The 19,121-nt window shown below is 42.7% G+C and overlaps 1 protein-coding gene and 1 pseudogene across 5 annotated transcripts in view; both read left to right on the top strand.

The window, feature by feature from the left end:
• Window positions 1-4,137: 4,137 nt before the first annotated feature.
• DENND5B (DENN domain containing 5B) overlaps window positions 4,138-19,121 on the top strand; it is a 200,638-nt gene continuing 185,654 nt past the window's right edge. For 2 of the 5 annotated variants that reach the window (XM_066368902.1, XM_066368901.1), the window contains exon 1: window positions 4,143-4,858. In XM_066368902.1, coding sequence (XP_066224999.1) covers window positions 4,732-4,858 — 127 coding nt within the window. In that variant the 5' untranslated portion in view covers window positions 4,143-4,731. Of the gene's footprint in view, window positions 4,859-19,121 lie in introns of all 5 variants that reach the window. The other 3 variants (XM_066368904.1, XM_066368903.1, XM_066368906.1) reach the window with 2 other exon arrangements.
• On the top strand, window positions 14,038-15,533 carry LOC136393898 (large ribosomal subunit protein uL23 pseudogene; annotated as a pseudogene).

Below are 19,121 nucleotides of genomic sequence, written 5' to 3'. Positions count from 1 at the left end.
CGGCTCCTTAGTTGTTCATTGATTTCTCATGTGTGCCTTGACTGGGGGGCTACAGAGGACCGAATGACCCCTTCCTCGAGCCAGCGACCTTGGGTTCAAGCTGGTGAGCCTTGCTCAAACCAGATGAGCCTGAGTTCAAGCTGGCGACCCAGGGTCTCTAACCTGGGTCCTCCGTGTCCAAGTCCGATGCTCTACCCACTGTGCCACTGCCTGGTCAGGCTCATTGGTTGATTCTTATATGTGCTGTGACTAGGGATCAAACCCACAACCCTGTTATATCAAGACGATATTCTAACTGGCTGAGATATCCAGGGCTGAAGTGGTTTTTTATTTTATTTTTTCTTTTAAAGTGAGAGAGAAAGACGGACAGATAGGGACTGCGAGAGAGATGAGAAGCATCAATTCTTCATTGCAACACCTTAGTTGTTCACTGATTGCTTTCTCATATGTGCTTTGACTGGGGGGCTACAGCAGAGTGAGTGACCCCTTGCTCAAGCCAGCGACCTTGGGCTCAAGCCAGCGACCATAAGGTCATGTCACGCTCAAGCTCAGTGACCCTGCGCTCAAGCTGGCAATCTTGAGGCTCCAGCCTGGGTCCTCTGCATCCCAATCCGATGCTCTGTTCACTGCACCACTGCCTGGTCAGGCAGGCTGCAAGGCCTTTTAAGATATCCTATAATTCTGTCTTTTAAGTTTTGCTCCTAGTTCACAAACAATGTGTGTGTCACAAAAATCCTGCAAGACTTGGATATTTATTTGTAAAATGAAAGGGCTGGCTGAGTTGATCTAAAATATTCTGTGTTAAGCTCACTGAAAGCTAGCTAAGACTAGCTTTCAAGTATCAGCAAGATAGCTATATCAGAGTATTAGAAAGTGAGTCAGCCTCATTTGCCTGGCAAACAAGGCTCTTCATGCTCTGGCTCCGACTGAAGTACTGTCCTCTACACACTTTTTATACTCCAGTCTTTTCTTCTGTGCCTGGAATGTCTTCCTTCCCATGTCGACTGACTCATCTCAAATATTAGCACTTTCATAATATCTAACTGGATTTCTTAATAAGATTCGACATCTTTGCTCACTAAATCTCAAGTCACTTTCTGAACTTGTCATGTGGAATCTACCACGTTTTGTTTTTTTCATCTCTTTTTGGTATTTTAATTATTTTTGAAAAATATATTCCTTCCTACTAGACTGTAAACTCCTGAAGAAGAAGGATCATATCTTAATAGTTTCATGTGCTCAAAGCATAACATAATGATTTACATAAAGGACACTTTTTTGCGGATAATATTGGACTTATTGTATAAGGTAGAAAGATTTATTCAAAATTGTGAGTCATCTGTTTTGTAACAAAGTCTTATTGGCATAAACTGACTGAAACTATGACAAGGGAATATGATTATTGATTTTCCAAATAACCTTTTGTTTGGATAATATTTTCCCAGAAAGCTAACACCCTGGTGGGAGAAAATGTCACTCAAGATTTCCTTTTGTTGGAATTTTGATTATTTGGCATGTTTTGTGTTATATAGGGGTTAAAGTTGGGATTATTGCCTCCGCTGCAATAAATTCTCAATTCAATTTAGGCAGCAAATGCACAAGATATAACAGCAGAATGGAAGCAAATGCTCTAAGTATCTGAGCAGTGATCTGCTACCTTTGAAGGACCCAGGTAAAACTTCAAACGGAGGACATGACTTACGCTTGGAGTAGCTGAGCCCTACTAGCAGCTGCTGCTTGCTGGAAACAAGAGTAGAAATTGATAGCACTGCTAACCTGGTGGCATACAGTGACTGACTACAAGGAAAATTGTGGCCCAATGACTGTCTGGGGCTCTGAATAGTTACTTTAGCAACCCCTTCTCTCCTGTTTGTATGCATGTGAGGATGGCTGGTGATGAAGAACGGTGTTGACAACGGTCGTCTTAGCACGGGAAGAGAACATGATCTCTCTCAACAACAATTTAAACATTTTGGAAGATTTTTTTCAAGTCATCTTGTGTTCACCAAGCTAATTTATTTCTGTCATTATTTTGGAGAAAAACATATATGCAATGATGTATAGTTAATTCTCGGTTATCCTTTCAACTCTTTCATTGCAGCTTAACACAAAGTATACTTACACAGTATCATTCTGAAGTGATAATTAAAAACATACCCATATATTTTCAAATTGGTGTGTAATCTTATAATGTGTGATTGTTCTTGATTTTCAAGATTTTTCTTGAAATCTTTAGGAAAGACTAGAGATTTTTGTCTATTTTGATTAGATTTATATGTCATAATTCAGTACATTGTTTGGGTTTCATTCTATTTCATCATCTTAAAAACATTAATGCAGGACTTCCAAGCTTATAAATCAGTTACTTTTTAAATGAACAAAAAGTGATATGTCTCTTGGCTAGTGCAAACAGTAAATTAATTTTCTATTGTGCTTTGTTTGATTAGTCTAGAATCAATAAACATTCTGTAAGAAGCTACCAACAAAATTAGGAGAAATGCATATACATTCAATCACTCCCCCCCCCTTTTTTTTTTTTGTATTTTTCTGAAGTAAGAAAAAGGGAGGCAGAGAGACAGACTCCCACATGTGCCTGACTGGGATCTACCCAGCAAGCCCAGTAGGGGGCAATGTTCTGCCGATCTGGGGCATTGCTCCGTTGCAACTGGAGCCATTCTAGTGCCTGAGAAGGAGGCCATGGAGCCATCCTCAGCACCCCAGTCAACTTTACTCCAGTGGAGCCTTGGCTGTGGGAGGGGAAGAGAGAGATAAAGGAGAGGGGGAAGGGTGGAAAAGCAGATGGGCGCTTCTCCTGTGTCCTGACCTGGAATTGAACCCAGGACTTCCACACACTGGGCCAACGCTCTACTACTGAGCCAACCAGCCAGGGCCAATCACTCCCCTTCTTGTTAGTGAAATTGTTTTACATATTTCAGTACCCTCTATATAAGGAAAAGCAATAATTATATAACAACAAATTAGCATATGTTCATAAATATATTACAGATATTAAAGTTTGTGTTTTTTCCTAGTAGCATGACAATTTGTTACTACCTAGATAACCACCCTTTTTTTCATTTATTCAACAAATGTAAGTTGAGAAGCTATGTGGGACCAGTGCTCTGCTAGATATTAGAAATATGGTGAACCAGAGAGCATGACTCCTGCTCTGTGAAGCTTACAGTCCAGCTAAAACAGACACAGATAAAGTCATTACAAGAGTTTTGAAGGAAAAGGGCAGAGTACAATAGACGCTAAAGGTCAATTACCCTGGCTGTGGCTCAACTTGCTTTCTTGATTTTTCTTACATTTCAAAATTGAAGAGAGACAGAAATGAGGATAGATGCTACAGTAAATGATGGCAAGCATGCACGCGTATGTCCCAGGAAGAACATTATTTGGTGAAATAATTGACGTTCGTTCTCTGTCTACTTCCCTGGAAAGTCTGCTTGTGAGTGTTGACAGTGGTGTTCACGATGTCCTCACCCTACTCCACCCCAGCATTTATACTCAAATCCCAAAAGAATAGAGTAGGGAGTGATGCGGTAGAGACGACAAGATGGAGATGGAATTCATTCAGTTTTTCAATTGGTCCGTGAGCTTAAGAATGTAAGGTATATTCAGAGCCGAGCAGGGTAAGAAAGCCAAGGCCTTGTGAAGAGCAGAGTTCAGGGTGGAATTCCCATTGCCTTATCAGGCTCCGATTGTACCTGTAGGGAGAGCTGATAATATCAAATGAGTACAGAGCTGGGGAATTGGAGCGCCTAGGCAACTTTACACTGACCTGGAAAATGTGAGGATAAATTACAGAATTGGGGAGTCAGGTGGGGAGGAGAAGTTGGCAATGGTAGTCCTTTTAGAAGTCTCAATACTTTGTGGATATTGAGTTGTTCTTCCCAAGCTGCCCCACCTCTGAGCTGTCACCAATTCATTGAGTAAGGATGGCTTGTGAATGGGGCTGTGGTCTGCGGAGAAGGATGCAAAGACCAGGATCATAAAATGAGATAGGCATCTGCTCATGTCACTGTTTAAAAGATGTTGATGAACCAGATCACTGTGGGAAATTGAGTGGCTGTTAACCTTGCCCAAAGCTGCATTAAAAAGAAAAAATTAGAATAGGTAGCATCCCGTTAGAAGACAGAATCCCATTCTGTGGCTAACCCCCTAGTTGGTAGGCGGAGCGCAGAAGGCGACAGTGTGCGTGTGTGCATAGCCGTCCCCTGCGAAGCTACCCCGGCTGGCGGGCACGTAGCCCGCCCGCGCCTGGCGCTACCCTCGAGCCCGCAGAGCGCGTGCGCGCACGACCGAAACGCGTGCATCTCGCGCGAGCGCGCGCCCTCCCCTGCGTCTCCCTTCTTCAGCCCCACGCGCCGGTCCCGAGCTCCCCCACCCTCCCTGCGCTCCCACAGCCCGAGAGCCGCTCAGCTGACCGGAGGGCGCCAGACGCCGGGGCTCACGGCTCGCGAGCGCAGCTGCGGCGGCGCGAGCCTCTCACGCCGACACTCCCCCTCCGCGCCCCTCCCCCACCCGGGACCGGGACCGGGACCGGGACTGACTGGGCTCGAGCCTGCGGCAGCTTCCCCGGCGCCGCGCGAGGAGGGAGGCTGCGGTGACGAGCGGCGGCTGCGCGGCCATGGGCGCGCCGGTATCGCCCTAGGACGGGAGCGCGGAGGCGCAGCCGGAGCGGCAGCGAGCCTTCCGAGCAGCGGCGGCAGGAACAGCGGGACCGGGATGAGCGGGAGCGGCGCGGCGCCGGGCCCGGGCTCGGGCTCCTCCCCGGCCGCCTGCCGCTTCGCACATTACTTCGTGCTGTGCGGAATCGACGCGGACAGTGGGCTGGAGCCCGACGAGCTGGCGGGTAAGGCCAGGCTGCGGCGGCGCGGGGGTCCCCTCAGGGACGCGGGGGACGCGCGGGAGGCGGGCTGCGGGCACCAGACAAAGTCAGATCCCGGCGGCGCCCGCTCCCCGACCGGACGAGCGCTCTGGCGGTGATTTAATTGACATTGTTATTTATTCCGCGTGTAGGGTGCGCTCCTAAGCCCGCGGGCGCCGCACCACCCCGGGCGCCGGCGGGGGGCTTTCGCCTCCGGGGCGCAGGGTTATTAATAACGGGAACCGAGCTGGGGCGGAGGTGGCCCCGAGGGCACGGCCCTCACCGGCACCGCGGTCCCCTCGCCAGAGGCTGCACGCGGAGGCGGCCAGTGAGTCACCGGGTGCGTTAACTCCCCGGCCTCGCTGCGATCCCGCGTGTCCCCCCACCCCTCCGCGCCCGGGCCGCGAAGTTTCAGCCCCGGCACGTGACGCGGCGCTCAGCCCCGGGCCGTGGAGGGGGCGTCGGAGGCCGCTGGGCTGCCTGTCCGGCGAGCGCAGGGTGGGAGGCTCCTTGGACTTCATCCCTGACTGTTCCCGGTTCTGCGATGACGGCCGAGTCACCTTTGGGAATCTTGTCGATTTGGCAGTGTCACGGAGCTGGCGAGGACCTTTGAACGCTCGGGACCGGCACAACGCTTTGTTAACACTGCGTATACTGTTCCCGAGTTTTAGTAGTTGGACATTTTTCTCTATGTTGGCCGCTCCGTGTGTTACTGCCTGGGTTTTCCTAGAGGGGCTCCGCTCCCTCCTCTTGACTCATTTGATGGCGCAGTGCAGGGCTGAACTAGGGAACCGACGCTGGGAAAAGGTGGGGGGCTGGGGGTGGGGAAACGAGTGCATAGTGTCAAGGAGATCTGGGAGAAACGACTGATTTCATTTTTCACGCCTGTTTCTTTCTGCTTGCCTTCTTGGATCTGAATCTTGGTTTTTAATTTTTTTTTTTTTTTTTTAATGGATGAGACAAGTGACATCTACTGTCTGAACTTTATCTGTGTCAGTGTTAAAACACTTAGGTCATAGCCTTGTAGAATAGCTTCCTCTGGACATAACATTCCTTACTGATTGCACCAATGTGTTATCCCCCCCCCCTTTTTTTTTCCTTTTGGGTAGGTGGATAGGGGCTGTGAGTAATGTATTAAATAATAAACAGTAGTAAACAGAACTGTTCAGCTTTAAGATACTCTACCCCTCAACCCATGTATTAGCCAAGTGAGTGTCTTTTTAAGGCAGTTTCACAGCAAAACGTTTTCAGAACAAGCTCTAAGTCTAGTTTAAGTTAAAAAAATTTTTTTAAAAGAGAGTTGAATACCATTTTTTTTCTGTATGTATAATTATGTAATGTTTCTTCAGCTAAGATTTCATGTACATATTTAAAATGCCTTTGTCAGGGGATAGAAAGTTAGAAAAGATGTTTACAGAGGTATTTGGAGAGATTCCTCTTTTGGGATTGGTGAAAGATTTTTTTTTTTCAAGAGTCCCTTCTTCCCTGGACATCCTAAACATTTGTGCCACCAGGCCACTTGGAGGCCTGGCCTTCTGTCAGTGGTGAATGATGAAAGGTAAAAGCTTGTATTTCTTTTCTCTTCATCCCAAAGACTTGACTATGCCCAGTGAAGCTATACCACCTGTAACGTGGTTTGGGACTCTTCAGTCACAGTGCTAAGGCTTGTTAACAAAATGAAACAAAGAATTAATTTCAATGGATATTTTAGACACAGACTGGCTTTTCTTTTTGCAGTACTATGTGTGAGTGGGTGATTGAGATTTCTGTTCCTCTTAATACTTGTGTTTTGAAGTAACAATTTTGCCTGATAATATTTCAGTGTCAACAAATATTTGAATGAAAAAGAAAGGTTTTTGAAAGTCTTTAGGTATAGATTTTTTTCTAGATGTGTTCTAGGCATTGGGGACAGTTGTGAGCAAAGCAGTCAAAAATCCTTGCCATTTTCGTGTTTATATTCTAGTGTAAACAAAAATGAAAATATATAGTCTGCCAGATGTTAATGCTTGCTATGAGGAAAAATAAAGCAGGCAAATGAGACTAGGCTAGTGCCAGCAGGTGGTGGGTTTACAGTTTTGAACAGAGATGGTAGGGAAGGCCTTCCGGATAAATTGGCATTTGAACGGAGCCCTAAAGGATGCAAGGAAGCAAGCTATTAGGATTGTCTTGGGGAATAGCAAAGACCTGAGATGGGATAGTGTCTAGTTTGTGCAGACAACAGCAAGGAGGCCCGTATGGTTGGAGCTGAGTAAGGGAGGTAGTAGTTAATAAGACCATAGAGAAAGAGTAGGGGAGATTGTGTAGGACCTCATAAACAAATGTTAGGGAAACCACTGGAAGTTTTTGAGTACATAGTGTAATGAGGAGATCTGATAAGTCCTCTGAAAGGATCGCTGAGGCGGCTCTGTTGATTAGATGCTATCAAGGGTAAGGATAGAGAGAGACCAGTTAGTAGGCTCTTTTTCACTATTTGAAATGAGAAGTATTGATGGCTTGGAACAAAGCAGTAGCAGTGAAGTGGTGATAAGCTGGATATATACAGCATGTGTGTGTATTTTTTTTTATAGATAGTGGCAGGGAGAGAGAGACAGAAACATCGAACTGCTCCTGTCTGTGCCCTGATGGCGGAACCAAAATGGCAACCTTGCGCTCTAGAACAATGCTCCAATCCACTGAGCTCTCCGGCCAGGGTGTAACTTTTTCTTTCTTTCTTTCTTTCTTTCTTTCTTTCTTTCTTTCTTTCTTTCTTTCTTTCTTTCCTTTCTTTCCTTTCTTTCCTTTCTTTCCTTTCTTTCTTTTCTTTCTTTTCCTTCCTTCCTTCCTTCCTTCCTTCCTTCCTTCCTTCCTTCCTTCCTTCCTTCCTTCCTTCCTTCCTTCCTTCCCTTTCTTTCTTTCTTTCTTTCTTTCTTTCTTTCTTTCTTTCTTTCTTCCTCTCTTTCCTCTTTTCCTCTCTTTTCTCTCTTTTCTCTCTTTCTCTCTTTCTCTCTTCCTCTTTCTTTCTCTTTCCTTCCTCCCTTCCCTTCCCTTTCCCTTTCCCTTTCTTTTTTTTAAATTAAGTGAGAGGTGGGGAGGCAGAGACAGACTTCTGCATGCGCCCTGACTGGGATCCATTGGGCTTGGCCATGCTCTGCCCATCTGGGACTCCAGCTCTGTTTCTTGGCAACCGAGCTATTTTAGCACCTGAGGGGAGGCCACTGGAGCCATGTCAGCACCTGGGGCCAACTTGCTCAAACTGTTTGAGCCATGGCTGCAGGAGGAGAAGGGGGGGGAGGGGAAGGGGTGAAGAAGCAGATGGTTGCTTCTCCTGTGTGCCCTGATTGGGAATCCAACCCCAGAATTCCATATACCTGGCCGACACTCTACCACTGAGCCAACTGGCCAGCCCCTTAAAAAAATTTTTTTTTATTACTACTGATTAATTTTTAGAGACAGAGAGAGGTAGGGGGAAGAGGGGAGGAGGAAGGGAAGCATGCATTTGTTGTTTCACTCAGTCGTGCATTCCTTGGTTGCTTCCTGTGTGTGGGATTGAACCCACAACCTTGTTTCTGGACCATGCTCTTAACTGAATGAGCTAATTGGCCAGGACCAAGCTGTGGATGTATTTTAAAGGTAGAGCCGTCAGGACTTGCTGTTGAACTGGATAATGTATTCATATTAAAAGGGAGTAATTAAAGATGACTCTTTAGAGTTTCAGCCTAAACAGTTATAAGCATCTCTACTGAAATAGGAAGACTGATGGAGAAGCAGGCTGAAGATTAGTTCAGTTTTGGATATGTTAAGTTTCAGGTACCCATTAGACAGTCAAATGGAGATGTCAAGTAGGCAAGACATCTTTCAAAGGTCTAAATTTGTATTTAGATATAAGTTGAAACTCATGAAGTTGGGTAACATCACCCAGGGGGTGAGTGTAGACAGAAAAGAGGCTCAAGGAGGGAGTCCAGGACACTCCAGCATTCAGAAGTGGGAGGATGAAGAGGGGACATTGCTCAAGAGATGAAGATGCGAGGCCAGTGAAATGAAAGGAAAACAGGAGACTGTAGTATCATGTTGCCAGTTAACCATCTTCTAAATAAGACCAGCGAGTTAGGCAAATTATCCAGAAGGTTGTGCTTGCTGCATTAATTTCAAAGTTAATGACAGTTAAGTTTCTATTTTACTTTTCTGGAACTGATCCATTTTTATACTGTTTCATAGCAAGTTGTCACTCTGCCGGTACAGTCATCCCTCTCATATCGCGGTTCACTTTTCGTGGTCTCACTGTATCGTGGATTTTAAAATTGTATATATCGGCCCTGGCCGGTTGGCTCAGCGGTAGAGCGTCGGCCTAGCGTGCGGAGGACCCGGGTTCGATTCCCGGCCAGGGCACACAGGAGAAGCGCCCATTTGCTTCTCCACACCTCCGCCGTGCTTTCCTCTCTGTCTCTCTCTTCCCCTCCCGCAGCCAAGGCTCCACTGGAGCAAAGATGGCCCGGGCGCTGGGGATGACTCTGTGGCCTCTGCCCCAGGCGCTAGAGTGGCTCTGGTTGCAACAGAGCGACGCCCAGGATGGGCAGAGCATCGCCCCCTGGTGGGCAGAGCGTCGCCCCATGGTGGGCGTGCCGGGTGGATCCCAGTCGGGCGCATGCGGGAGTCTGTCTGACTGTCTCTCCCTGTTTCCAGCTTCAGAAAAAAAAAAAAAATGAAAAAAAAAAACAAAATAAAATTGTATATATCTACTTTTGTATCGCGGATTTTACGCTATAACACAGGATTTTGTGGTATATAGCAATTTTTATATATTTATTATTTTAATTATTTTTGCATTAAAATAAGCATTTTCTAGCCTAAAAAGTTGAAAACAATATAAAAAGAGTGTGGGAAAGGTTAATAACAGTATGGGAAAGGTTTATAAGAGTGTGGGGAGAGTTTATAAAGCCTTATATTATATATTATATATAATATAAGGCTTTATAAATTATATATATAAGGCTTTATAATATATATATATAATAAATATAAAGTTACTACCTCACGTATTTTCTCCTCTATCGCGGGGGGTTCTGGAACCTAGCCTCCACAATAGAGGAGGGACCACTGTAGAAGGTTTTAATTGACTGCTCTTAAACATAAATTTTACCTATTGCTTGATGGGCTTTTTCTTAATATATGAATGTTCTTAGAATTTATACTCTGCAGGTAGTGGGACATTGGAATCAAGTTAAGGACATAAACCATATAATGAAGTAATAATTAAATAGACTAAGACCTTATGATAAAGTTATCAGGATTTAAAATTTTTTTTTATACATTTCTCCCAGTAAAGCCTAGCTTTACCAACAGTGGGTTTCTTTCATCTCAGATCAGTTTTTTAACAGCTGAAAATAATTTAAATATGTAAATAAAAATATTTTTTAATGTTGGACCTGGAGATTTTACTGAGAGATACACAGTATACACACCTGTATGTACATATACAGTGTTGGGCAGATAAAATGTATTATGCTCACTTTGTTAAAGATTACACTGTCCACGTGAGGCCATCGCCCAGGTGATATTAATGTGTGTTGAGAATCCTTGTAGCCTGGGGCTTGGTTTTGGGATTAAGTATTTCCCACCCTTTTTGATGTGGGGTGGTACAATCCAATCATGCCTCAGAGAAGTGACTTTGTATTAGAGACTTCCCTATTTTGTATATTGGATTAGAGGTTGTGAAGCTACACTATAAAATAGGGGCAGAACGGGAGCTTGGGCTCTTGGTTCCTGAGATTAGCATGAGAGAGCAGAGAGAGTAGAGCCAGCAGTGGAAGGAGGCCACGTGGAGGAGGCCAGGAGAAGCAGCCAAGATGCGGAGTGCTAAGTGAGATGCCAGTTTGTACAGAGTTTGTATCCGTGAGAAGGAAGGAGATGGGGAACTGAGGAGAATAAGTCTGGTGAGCTAGAAACCTTTGATTCTAGGAAACTCGGATAAATCAGTGGCTTTGTGAGCACTGAATGTGAGTGGGTTTTGGAGCCCAGTGTGTATTTTTACTTGCCCGCCGAGTGCAAGCTAGGATTAAAGACTATGGCCCACCAGCTTTTGGCTCCGTTGTTTCTTTACTGACTATCCGAATCCAATGCGAACCTGCATGTGAATGGCCACGATGGCGGCTCCTGGCCTTACATACAGATACACTGATATTGCCCACAGTTCTTTTTCTGGCACTTAGCTGTTGTGCTTTTATTCACTGTATATTTTCAAGTGATACTTCATTCATAAACAAGAATGTCCTTTAAATGGTAAAGCAGAACTGTTCAAATTTCCTTTAAATGTTAAAGATACAGAAAAGGTTTCAAACTGATTCTTTACTACATAAGAAAGGATTAAACAAAAGTAAAGTTGTTGGGATTAGTTGATGTGAAGGAAAGCAAACATCATTTTGAAGTTTTCTTTGTGGCTCATTGCCTTCTAAGTCCTAATTACTTTAGGAATTTAGAAGACTTGATTTACAGCAACAAATCGTCTTAGGCAATGGAAAAATGAAGGACGGCATTAGACCTTTGCTTAAGTAATGTAAATATGCAGGTCCACAGGAAAGAGGTGTCTTTTCCTCTTTCTTCCATAGCACCTTATACATGGCACCCAGAGTTTAAATAAGTGAATGACTATAAAGTTTAAATGTGAATCAGTAAATTGTGTGGTGACCTGAATATTCTTTTTCTTTTCTATGCATAAATGAGCCACTTTTATTGAATCCACATAACAACACTGAGAGTTAAGTATTATTGCTAACTCCCATTGTACAGATGAGGAAGTCAAACCAAGGTCATGCCAGAATATTCTGAAAGCATTTCCATGGTTGCCTGGATTCAGTTATGCTGAGACTGAAGTATGATGGTGAGATTCCTGCCTCAAGCTTTTGTTTAGCTCTCTTCCTTGGTGCCTCTAGCTATTTATTTTTAGCTTTGGTTATCTTGGGTGTGGTTTCCAGAAGAGTTTAGAGGCAGTGTCTAAATTCAGATATAAATTTAGTTGAGACTGACAGTCTCATCATCATGCAAGGCTGAGAGATTAAGGGCCCTCTCAGAGATCACACTGACAAGCAGCAGACACCAGACTAGAGCCTGGTAGTTCCAGTACACTGTGCTCCATAGTTATTTTATTTAAGGTCAGAAAGAAGATGAGCTTGAGGAGTTCAGCATGCATTTTAGGCTTACCCTGTTCCAAACTGAATGTCATAGTGAAGACTATGGCATTGCCTGCTGTGGCCAGGCCTGCTGTCCATCCCAGGAGCAAGGCTGTGCCTTCCCCTTTCCTTCCTTCTTCCCCTTCTTCCTCTATTTCCCCCACAAGTGTACATCTCCTAAACTCTAAGGGTCCCTGTGAGACTTGCATCCAGGGGAGCATGGGCAGCAGCAACTCATCCTGGGCTAACCCCTTGAACCTGTCCCCAAGGCCCCCTTTTCTCTGACTTCCCAGTGAGCCAAAGCAGTTCCTTCTGGAATCATTTCTTTCCTATAACATTTCCAGTGAGCCAATGCAACCCGCCTAGGCTCTCCTGTTGCTTCTTCTATCCTAAGCCCTTCCTTGTTTCACTGTTCCCAGCTTTAGTAAACGTACTCTCAAATTAAGAAATAATAATAATAATAATAATAAACCCTGGCTGGCTGGCTCTGTGTAGAGAGTTGTCTGATGCACCTAAGTTGCATACTGGTTCGTTCCCCAGTCAGGGCACAAAAGAGAAGCAACCAATGAGTGCTCAACTAAAATGAAATGACTAAGTGGAACAACGAGTTGTGTGTGTGTGTGTGTGTGTCTCTCTCTCTCTCTTTCTCTCTCTCTCTCTCGTTCCCCTTCCTTCCCCCCTCTCTCAAATCAGTGGGGGGAAAAGATATCAGTCGTTTAAAAATAAATAAATAAATAAAAGTAATGGCCAAATGTATAGGCTTGAGTGGGGTAGGGCAGCCTTGATCTGACCACCATTGGTAGTGCCTCAGTTGTTAGCTTTGTTGACATCCTTGGCCCCGAATAGATGATGTTTTGAGGTTTGGAAGGTCTGGTCTGATAACTAGGGGTGGGAGGGTAGTAATGCAAAGATCAGCCTCCATTCTAATGAGGCCAAAGAAAAGTCAAGGTTTAATTGCTGTGGTATAGTGATAACTCAACTTCTAAAATCCACTGGGAACAAAATTCTTTATGGTGAAATTGGCCCAGTAGTGAGTGCAGCTAAACTCCCTGTGATAACCCCAGGGCTCAGGTGTCCTTGCTCCATTTATTAATGCAGGACAGACCAGAGAAGATGAGATGATGGGAAGGGAAGGACATGAGGTGGGGTCATAGAGAGGGGAAAATAGAGGAAGGGAAAGAAGGGACAGGGAGAGATGTAGGAGGCTGTAAGAGTACAAGTACAATAGAATCTGCTGCTAAGGTATGATGACAGGCTGTTCTGAAATTTCTAGGTGGTATATCCTTTTGCTGGTCACAAATACTCTTGGAGTAGTAAAAGTAAATGTCTAGAATACAGTGCATTGTTAGTCATAATTTTCATGAAGCTCCATTCAGAAGAAAACATTTTCCTCTTCTATCATTTACTGGAGGATAAAGCAGGTCCTATATAAGATACTTTAGGAAACGAGCCATTTGTCCAGATCCTTAACAATGACCTAAATTTTGTTTTCAATAAAGCCATAACTAGCCATTACACTTTGGACTACAGGCATTCCCTGTATTACAAACCAGATAGGTTTGAAAATATTTAAGTGTTTATATGCACAGGAAGGTAAAAATAAATATGTTAAGACAAAAATATGTCTAAGTTTAATAGGTAAATGTATAAATTCAACTTAAGAATAACCCTATAGAACCTATCTCATTCGTTACCCAGGGACTGCCTCTAATTATTTAATATAAAAAGCTTATAGTGTGCCAGGTTGTGGAGTATATTGGTGAGTCACCATTCTGTAAGAATTGACAATGAAATAACAATAATAAAATAACATTTATTCCGCACTTCCTATATGCCAAGCACTGTGCTAAATGCTCCATAGTTACTACCTCATTTTATCCTGAAAACAACTTTAGGAGGTGGCACTATTTTCTTTGTTTTGTAAAAGAGGAAACTGAGGCTAGGGAGTTTCAAGTATTTCCCCCAGGTTTCTCTAATAAAGGAGAAACCTGGATTGGAAAGTCTGTCTGACATGATCTATCCATGGACATAGCTGCTACATTTGCTGCCTCTGTAAATTGTTATTTGTCCTTAGGTAAGTTTATAACTATTTTATTTTTTAAATTACTATTATTAATTGATTTTAGAGAGGAAGGGAGAGAGAGAGAGAGAAAGAGAGAGAGAGAGAGAAGCATTTATTTGTTGTTCTTCTTAGGTGTACATTCATTGGTTGCTTCCCATATGAGTCTTGACGGGGAATGAACCCACAGGTGTTTTGGGATGACGCTCTAACTGAGTGAGCTAACCGGCCAGGAAAGTTTATAATTTTTAAAGGGAATGTATGATTGCTGGTGAAACCATTACTGTCAGGGCAGTGAGTGCACTGGACACAGTCCTGGCTCATCACTGAGGACAGTGCTGGGCCTCAGTGTTTTCGTCCGTCTTGAAGGGTTAAATAAGATGACTGAATTCCAGACATACCACCACTCTCTTCCATTGGCCTGAAATTGTTTTTGAATAAAAAAACTAAATGTTAGTTAAAATTAATTTAAAAGGCATAAAAACATGTGGACTAATATATACCACATACACCACATGAGGACCGATAGAGTAATTATAATTTCTGCCACAAAGAAAGGAAAAAATCAGTTAGTTTATGCAGTTCCCTTTACAGGAAAGGACAATTTTTAATAAGCTATTGAAAATATTAATATCAAAACCCGTTTCGTGAAGATAGTGCTGAAAGAGAAGAAAGAAGCCCCTGCATCTCCCAAAGCCAAAGCCAAAAGCAAAGGCTTTGAAGGCAAAGAAAGCAGTTCTGAAAGGCATCCATAGCCACAAAGAAAGAAAACCCGTATGTCACCCACCTTCCGACAGATGGCAGAAGACACGGCGGTTTTGGAGGCCGCCAAAATGTCCTCGGAAGAGCGCCCCAAGACAAACAAGCTTGACCACTATGCAGCCATCAGGTTCCCCCTGACTACTGAGTCAGCCATGAAGACGAGAGAAGACAGCAGCACACTTGTGTTCATTGTGGATGTCAAGACCAACAGGACCAGGTCAGACAGGCTGTGAAGAAGCCCTATGACATTGATGTGGCCAAGGGCAACATTAGTCTTTTTTTTTACAGAGACAGAGAGTCAGAGAGAGGGATAGACAGGGACAGACAGACAGGAACGGAGAGATGAGAAGAATCAATCATTAGTTTTTTGTTGCACATTGCAACACCTTAGTTGTTCATTGATTGCTTTCTCATATGTGCCTTGACCGTGGGCCTTCAGCAGACTGAGTAACCCCTTGCTTGAGCCAGCGACCTTGGGCTCAAACTGGTGAGCTTTTACTCAAACCAGATGAGCTCTCACTCAAGCTGGCGACCCCGGGGTCTCGAACCTGGGTCTTCTGCATCCCAGTCCGCGCTCTATCCACTGTGCCACCGCCTGGTCAGGCTGATTAGTCTTAATGGAGAGAAGAAGGCATATGTTCAATTGGCTCCTGACTAGGATGCTTTGGATGTTGCCAATAAAATTGGGATCATCTAAAACTGCATTCTGCTGGCTAATTCTAAATATAACATTTTTACACTGAAAAAAAAAAAAAAGGATAATATCAGTTCATGAACTCTCCAGTATTACCTACATGGACTCTTAGGGACCCAGGGACCCTTGTTTGAAATGACCATATTAGATAACCTCTAGAAGTGTATATTCTAGCAGTGTGGATGATACTGCCAGTTCTCTACAAAATAGCTGATGAGGTCTTAGAATAAATAGCTGATGAGGTCTTAGAATAATTTTTTTCTAGTTAAAATTCTTCAGTAGCTTCCTTTGTATTTAGATTAAGATTTAAACTTTATTCTTTGAGTTTTTTTCAGGCTGCCTGCCACTCATAGACCAAGTGGCTTATAAAGAACAGAAAGTTACTTCTCACAGTTCTGGAGGCTGGGAAGTTCAAGATCAAGGTCCCTGCAGATCTGGTGCCTGGGCAGGGCTCTCTTTCTGGTTCATAGATGACCATGTGTGGATGGAGTGAGGGTGACCTCTGGGGTTTCTTTTATAAGGCACAAGTCTCATTCATGAGGGCTCTACCCTGTGCAACTCCCAAAGGCCCCACCTCTGAATAGATCAATTGGTGATTAAATTTTAACATGAATTTGAGGTGTGGGTGGGGGGTGGGACACAAAGCCCTGGTTTACAAAGCTCTTCATGATCTGGTCCCTGCCTACCTTTCCAACCTTTTCTGAGTGGATCACTCTCTTCAGCTGCATTGGATTTCTTACAGGTCCTTAAACACATCGAGCTGCTGCTTCTCTTAAGGCCTGTTTGTTTTCTGTTCTCATCTTGAAATCCTCTTTTCCCAGACCATTATCATCCATAAAATATAAAATATGAGACAAATTTATAATATAAAAATTTCTAGTAGTCACATTTAAAAGGTAAAAAGAATTTTTTAATGAGATACTTGCATTTTTTTCTTACTGAATCTTCAAAATCCAGCCTATCTCAGTTTGGACTAGCAGCATTTCAAGTGTTATATGGCCACATGTGGCTAGGCTAGCGGCTTCCCTCTTGATCAGTGCAGCCTTATGTCTTAGTAAGTTTGACTTCTCTTCATTTAGGTCTCTGAATGAAGTGGCCTTCCCAGACCATCCTGTATAAAATAGTATCCTTCCTTTTCCTGCCTACCTAGTGACTATTCTTGCTAGTTACCCTGCTTAATTTTTCTCATAGCCTTTACTGGTACCTGACAATATATTGTAAGTACTTTTCTTTACTTTCTCACTTTTTAATGTCAATCTTTCTCAATAGATTGTTGGATCCTAAGGGGTGGGACCTTTGTCTCTCTTGTTTATTACTATACACCCAGTGACCAAAATAGTGTTAGCCCATAACAGGGACTCAAATAGATTGTTTTACTAAATGAATGAGATAATGTGAAATGAACAAAACTGGCACTTCTTTAGTTACCGACAGTAAAAGTTAGTATTTATGTGTGAGTTTATGTGTGAGTTTTTTAACCTCCAAAACGGAAACTGGAGTTGTTTTTGAAATTGAGAAGCTTGAGATGGATAAAAAGGCATATATCATTAGCTTTGTGGTGAGCTACTGAAATTTATCCTGTCTATAATATTTATTAGCCTATTCTTTCCCTCTTGAAATAAACTGTGATAAAATTCTTAACCTTTTTTTTCTTTACCAACTTTATGCATAGTAGTTTATCAGCAAGGCTTTATTTTTATTTTAAAGCAAATAACACCTCTTATTTATTTATAAACAAGTGCCAAGTGATGAGCACATAAATGGCAAGTAGTGTTTATGGAATTTCAGGAAGTATTTGTATTAAAGTGCACTTGTAGCTGCATTTGCATGGTTTTAGAGGAATATCTTAGGAAATTGCATTTAGTTTCCTTCTTCATGGGCTCTCACCTCAGTTTGGAGCATGGTTAGCCAGGATTGTTCTCCTTGTTTCTCTAAAGTTTCACTCTTTATATTTGTTTTTCCATTTATATTTTGTCTTTATTGTACCTTGTATAATAATATTATGTTCGGCCTAAGACGTGGCTTTTTAAAATGGTACCATAAAAAGACCTTTCAGCCAGAGATTCCAAACATTTTCAGTATGTGACTGTCTTTTCCACATTACTTTCAAACAAAATGCAAAGATGATTCGCTGAGTGTAAGGAAGTAAGAACTGAGAATTATAGAAATAAAAGTGGAAGTATTTTATAAGCTGCTGGGACAGCACACCCTGAGGATAGAAAAACATGAAACAGTTGCTTTCTCAGACAACCCTGTACCTTTCCCAAGAACCCATGACTTTTAACACTTTATTCTAAATTAATATTGTAACTGTTTTCATTAACATGGACTTCTTGAATTAATACCATTTTTTCTTGTATAAACGTATAAAGTCACTAGTACAAAAACTGTTTTTGAAATGTTTTTTTAAAAATTGTAACTATTTTATTGAGAGAAAAAGAGAAAGAAACATCAATTTGTTGTTACACTTATTTATGCATTCATTGATTGATGCTTGTATGTTCCTTGACCAGGAATCAAACCTGCAACTTTGGCATATTAGGATGATGCTCTAACCAACTGAGCTAACCAGCAAGGGCTGAAATAATGTTTTCTTTAAATGACTTTCAAAGTTATGTATTAGACTGTTAAGTTAGAGGTAGTTCCAGGAAATCACCTCTATAACGATAGAGCTATGAAAGTAGTGAACATTTATTGGGTCATGAATTGTGGTTGGTGATTCTAAACATTGTCTTTCATCCTCACAATAACTTGAAGGTATTATATTATTTTCTTCACTTTACATTGGAGGAGGCTGAGGTTCAGTGAGGTGTTAGGCCACTCAGAGATAGTCAAGGCCAAAACTGGGACTGCGGCATGCGAGGCTGATTCCAGAGTGGTCCTTATCCAGTCTGTCCTGTTGTCCCTCCATGTCCTTCAGACCAGCTGTCCTCAACTGCTAGGTAGTGACACATTAGTGCACCTGCCATTTGTGAGCTGGATCACTAGTAATTATTAACAGTGGTTGCATACTGAGGTTATAAATGGTATAACTTTTTAAGTAAGTGGAATTGATTCAAGGTCTTCCCATTAATAATACCACTGTTGCTCAGTTCTATTCCTATGTGCTTTTGTTGGCTGGGTGAGAAAGAGGTGGCATTATATGCACCACTCCAGTAAATGTGGATAGCTCATAAATAAGGGGAAATGTATCTTGTTAGGACTACTGCTAAGCTGTGGTTACTGATGTGCTATGAATAGTTTTCACATATTCATATTCTACATATTAGGAATACCACTGCAAAAGTAGTCCATATGGTTCCCTACCCTGTACGTTTATTTTAATTGTTTATAATTTGAAGACATATATATGGGAGTATGTTTTTCAACACTAATGCTGATCTAGACTGTTATTACTTTTCTCAATTGTAAAATGTGATGAAGTCTTGCAACGAGCTTGTAAACTAGAGTGCAGTAGAAATATGAGGTAGAATTTAAGTTCAACCCTGCTGTGAGGACAAGCATGCCGAATCCTTATAGTGTGGAACTCTAGCTCTAGGTTTTAAACTGTGAAACCCAGTTTAAAGATATTTTTAGATAGTCTATTTTCTA

This window comes from Saccopteryx leptura, chromosome 2 (assembly GCF_036850995.1).
Source record: "Saccopteryx leptura isolate mSacLep1 chromosome 2, mSacLep1_pri_phased_curated, whole genome shotgun sequence".
Taxonomy (NCBI): Eukaryota; Metazoa; Chordata; class Mammalia; order Chiroptera; family Emballonuridae; genus Saccopteryx; species Saccopteryx leptura.
This window is presented reverse-complemented; position numbering and strand designations above follow the sequence as displayed.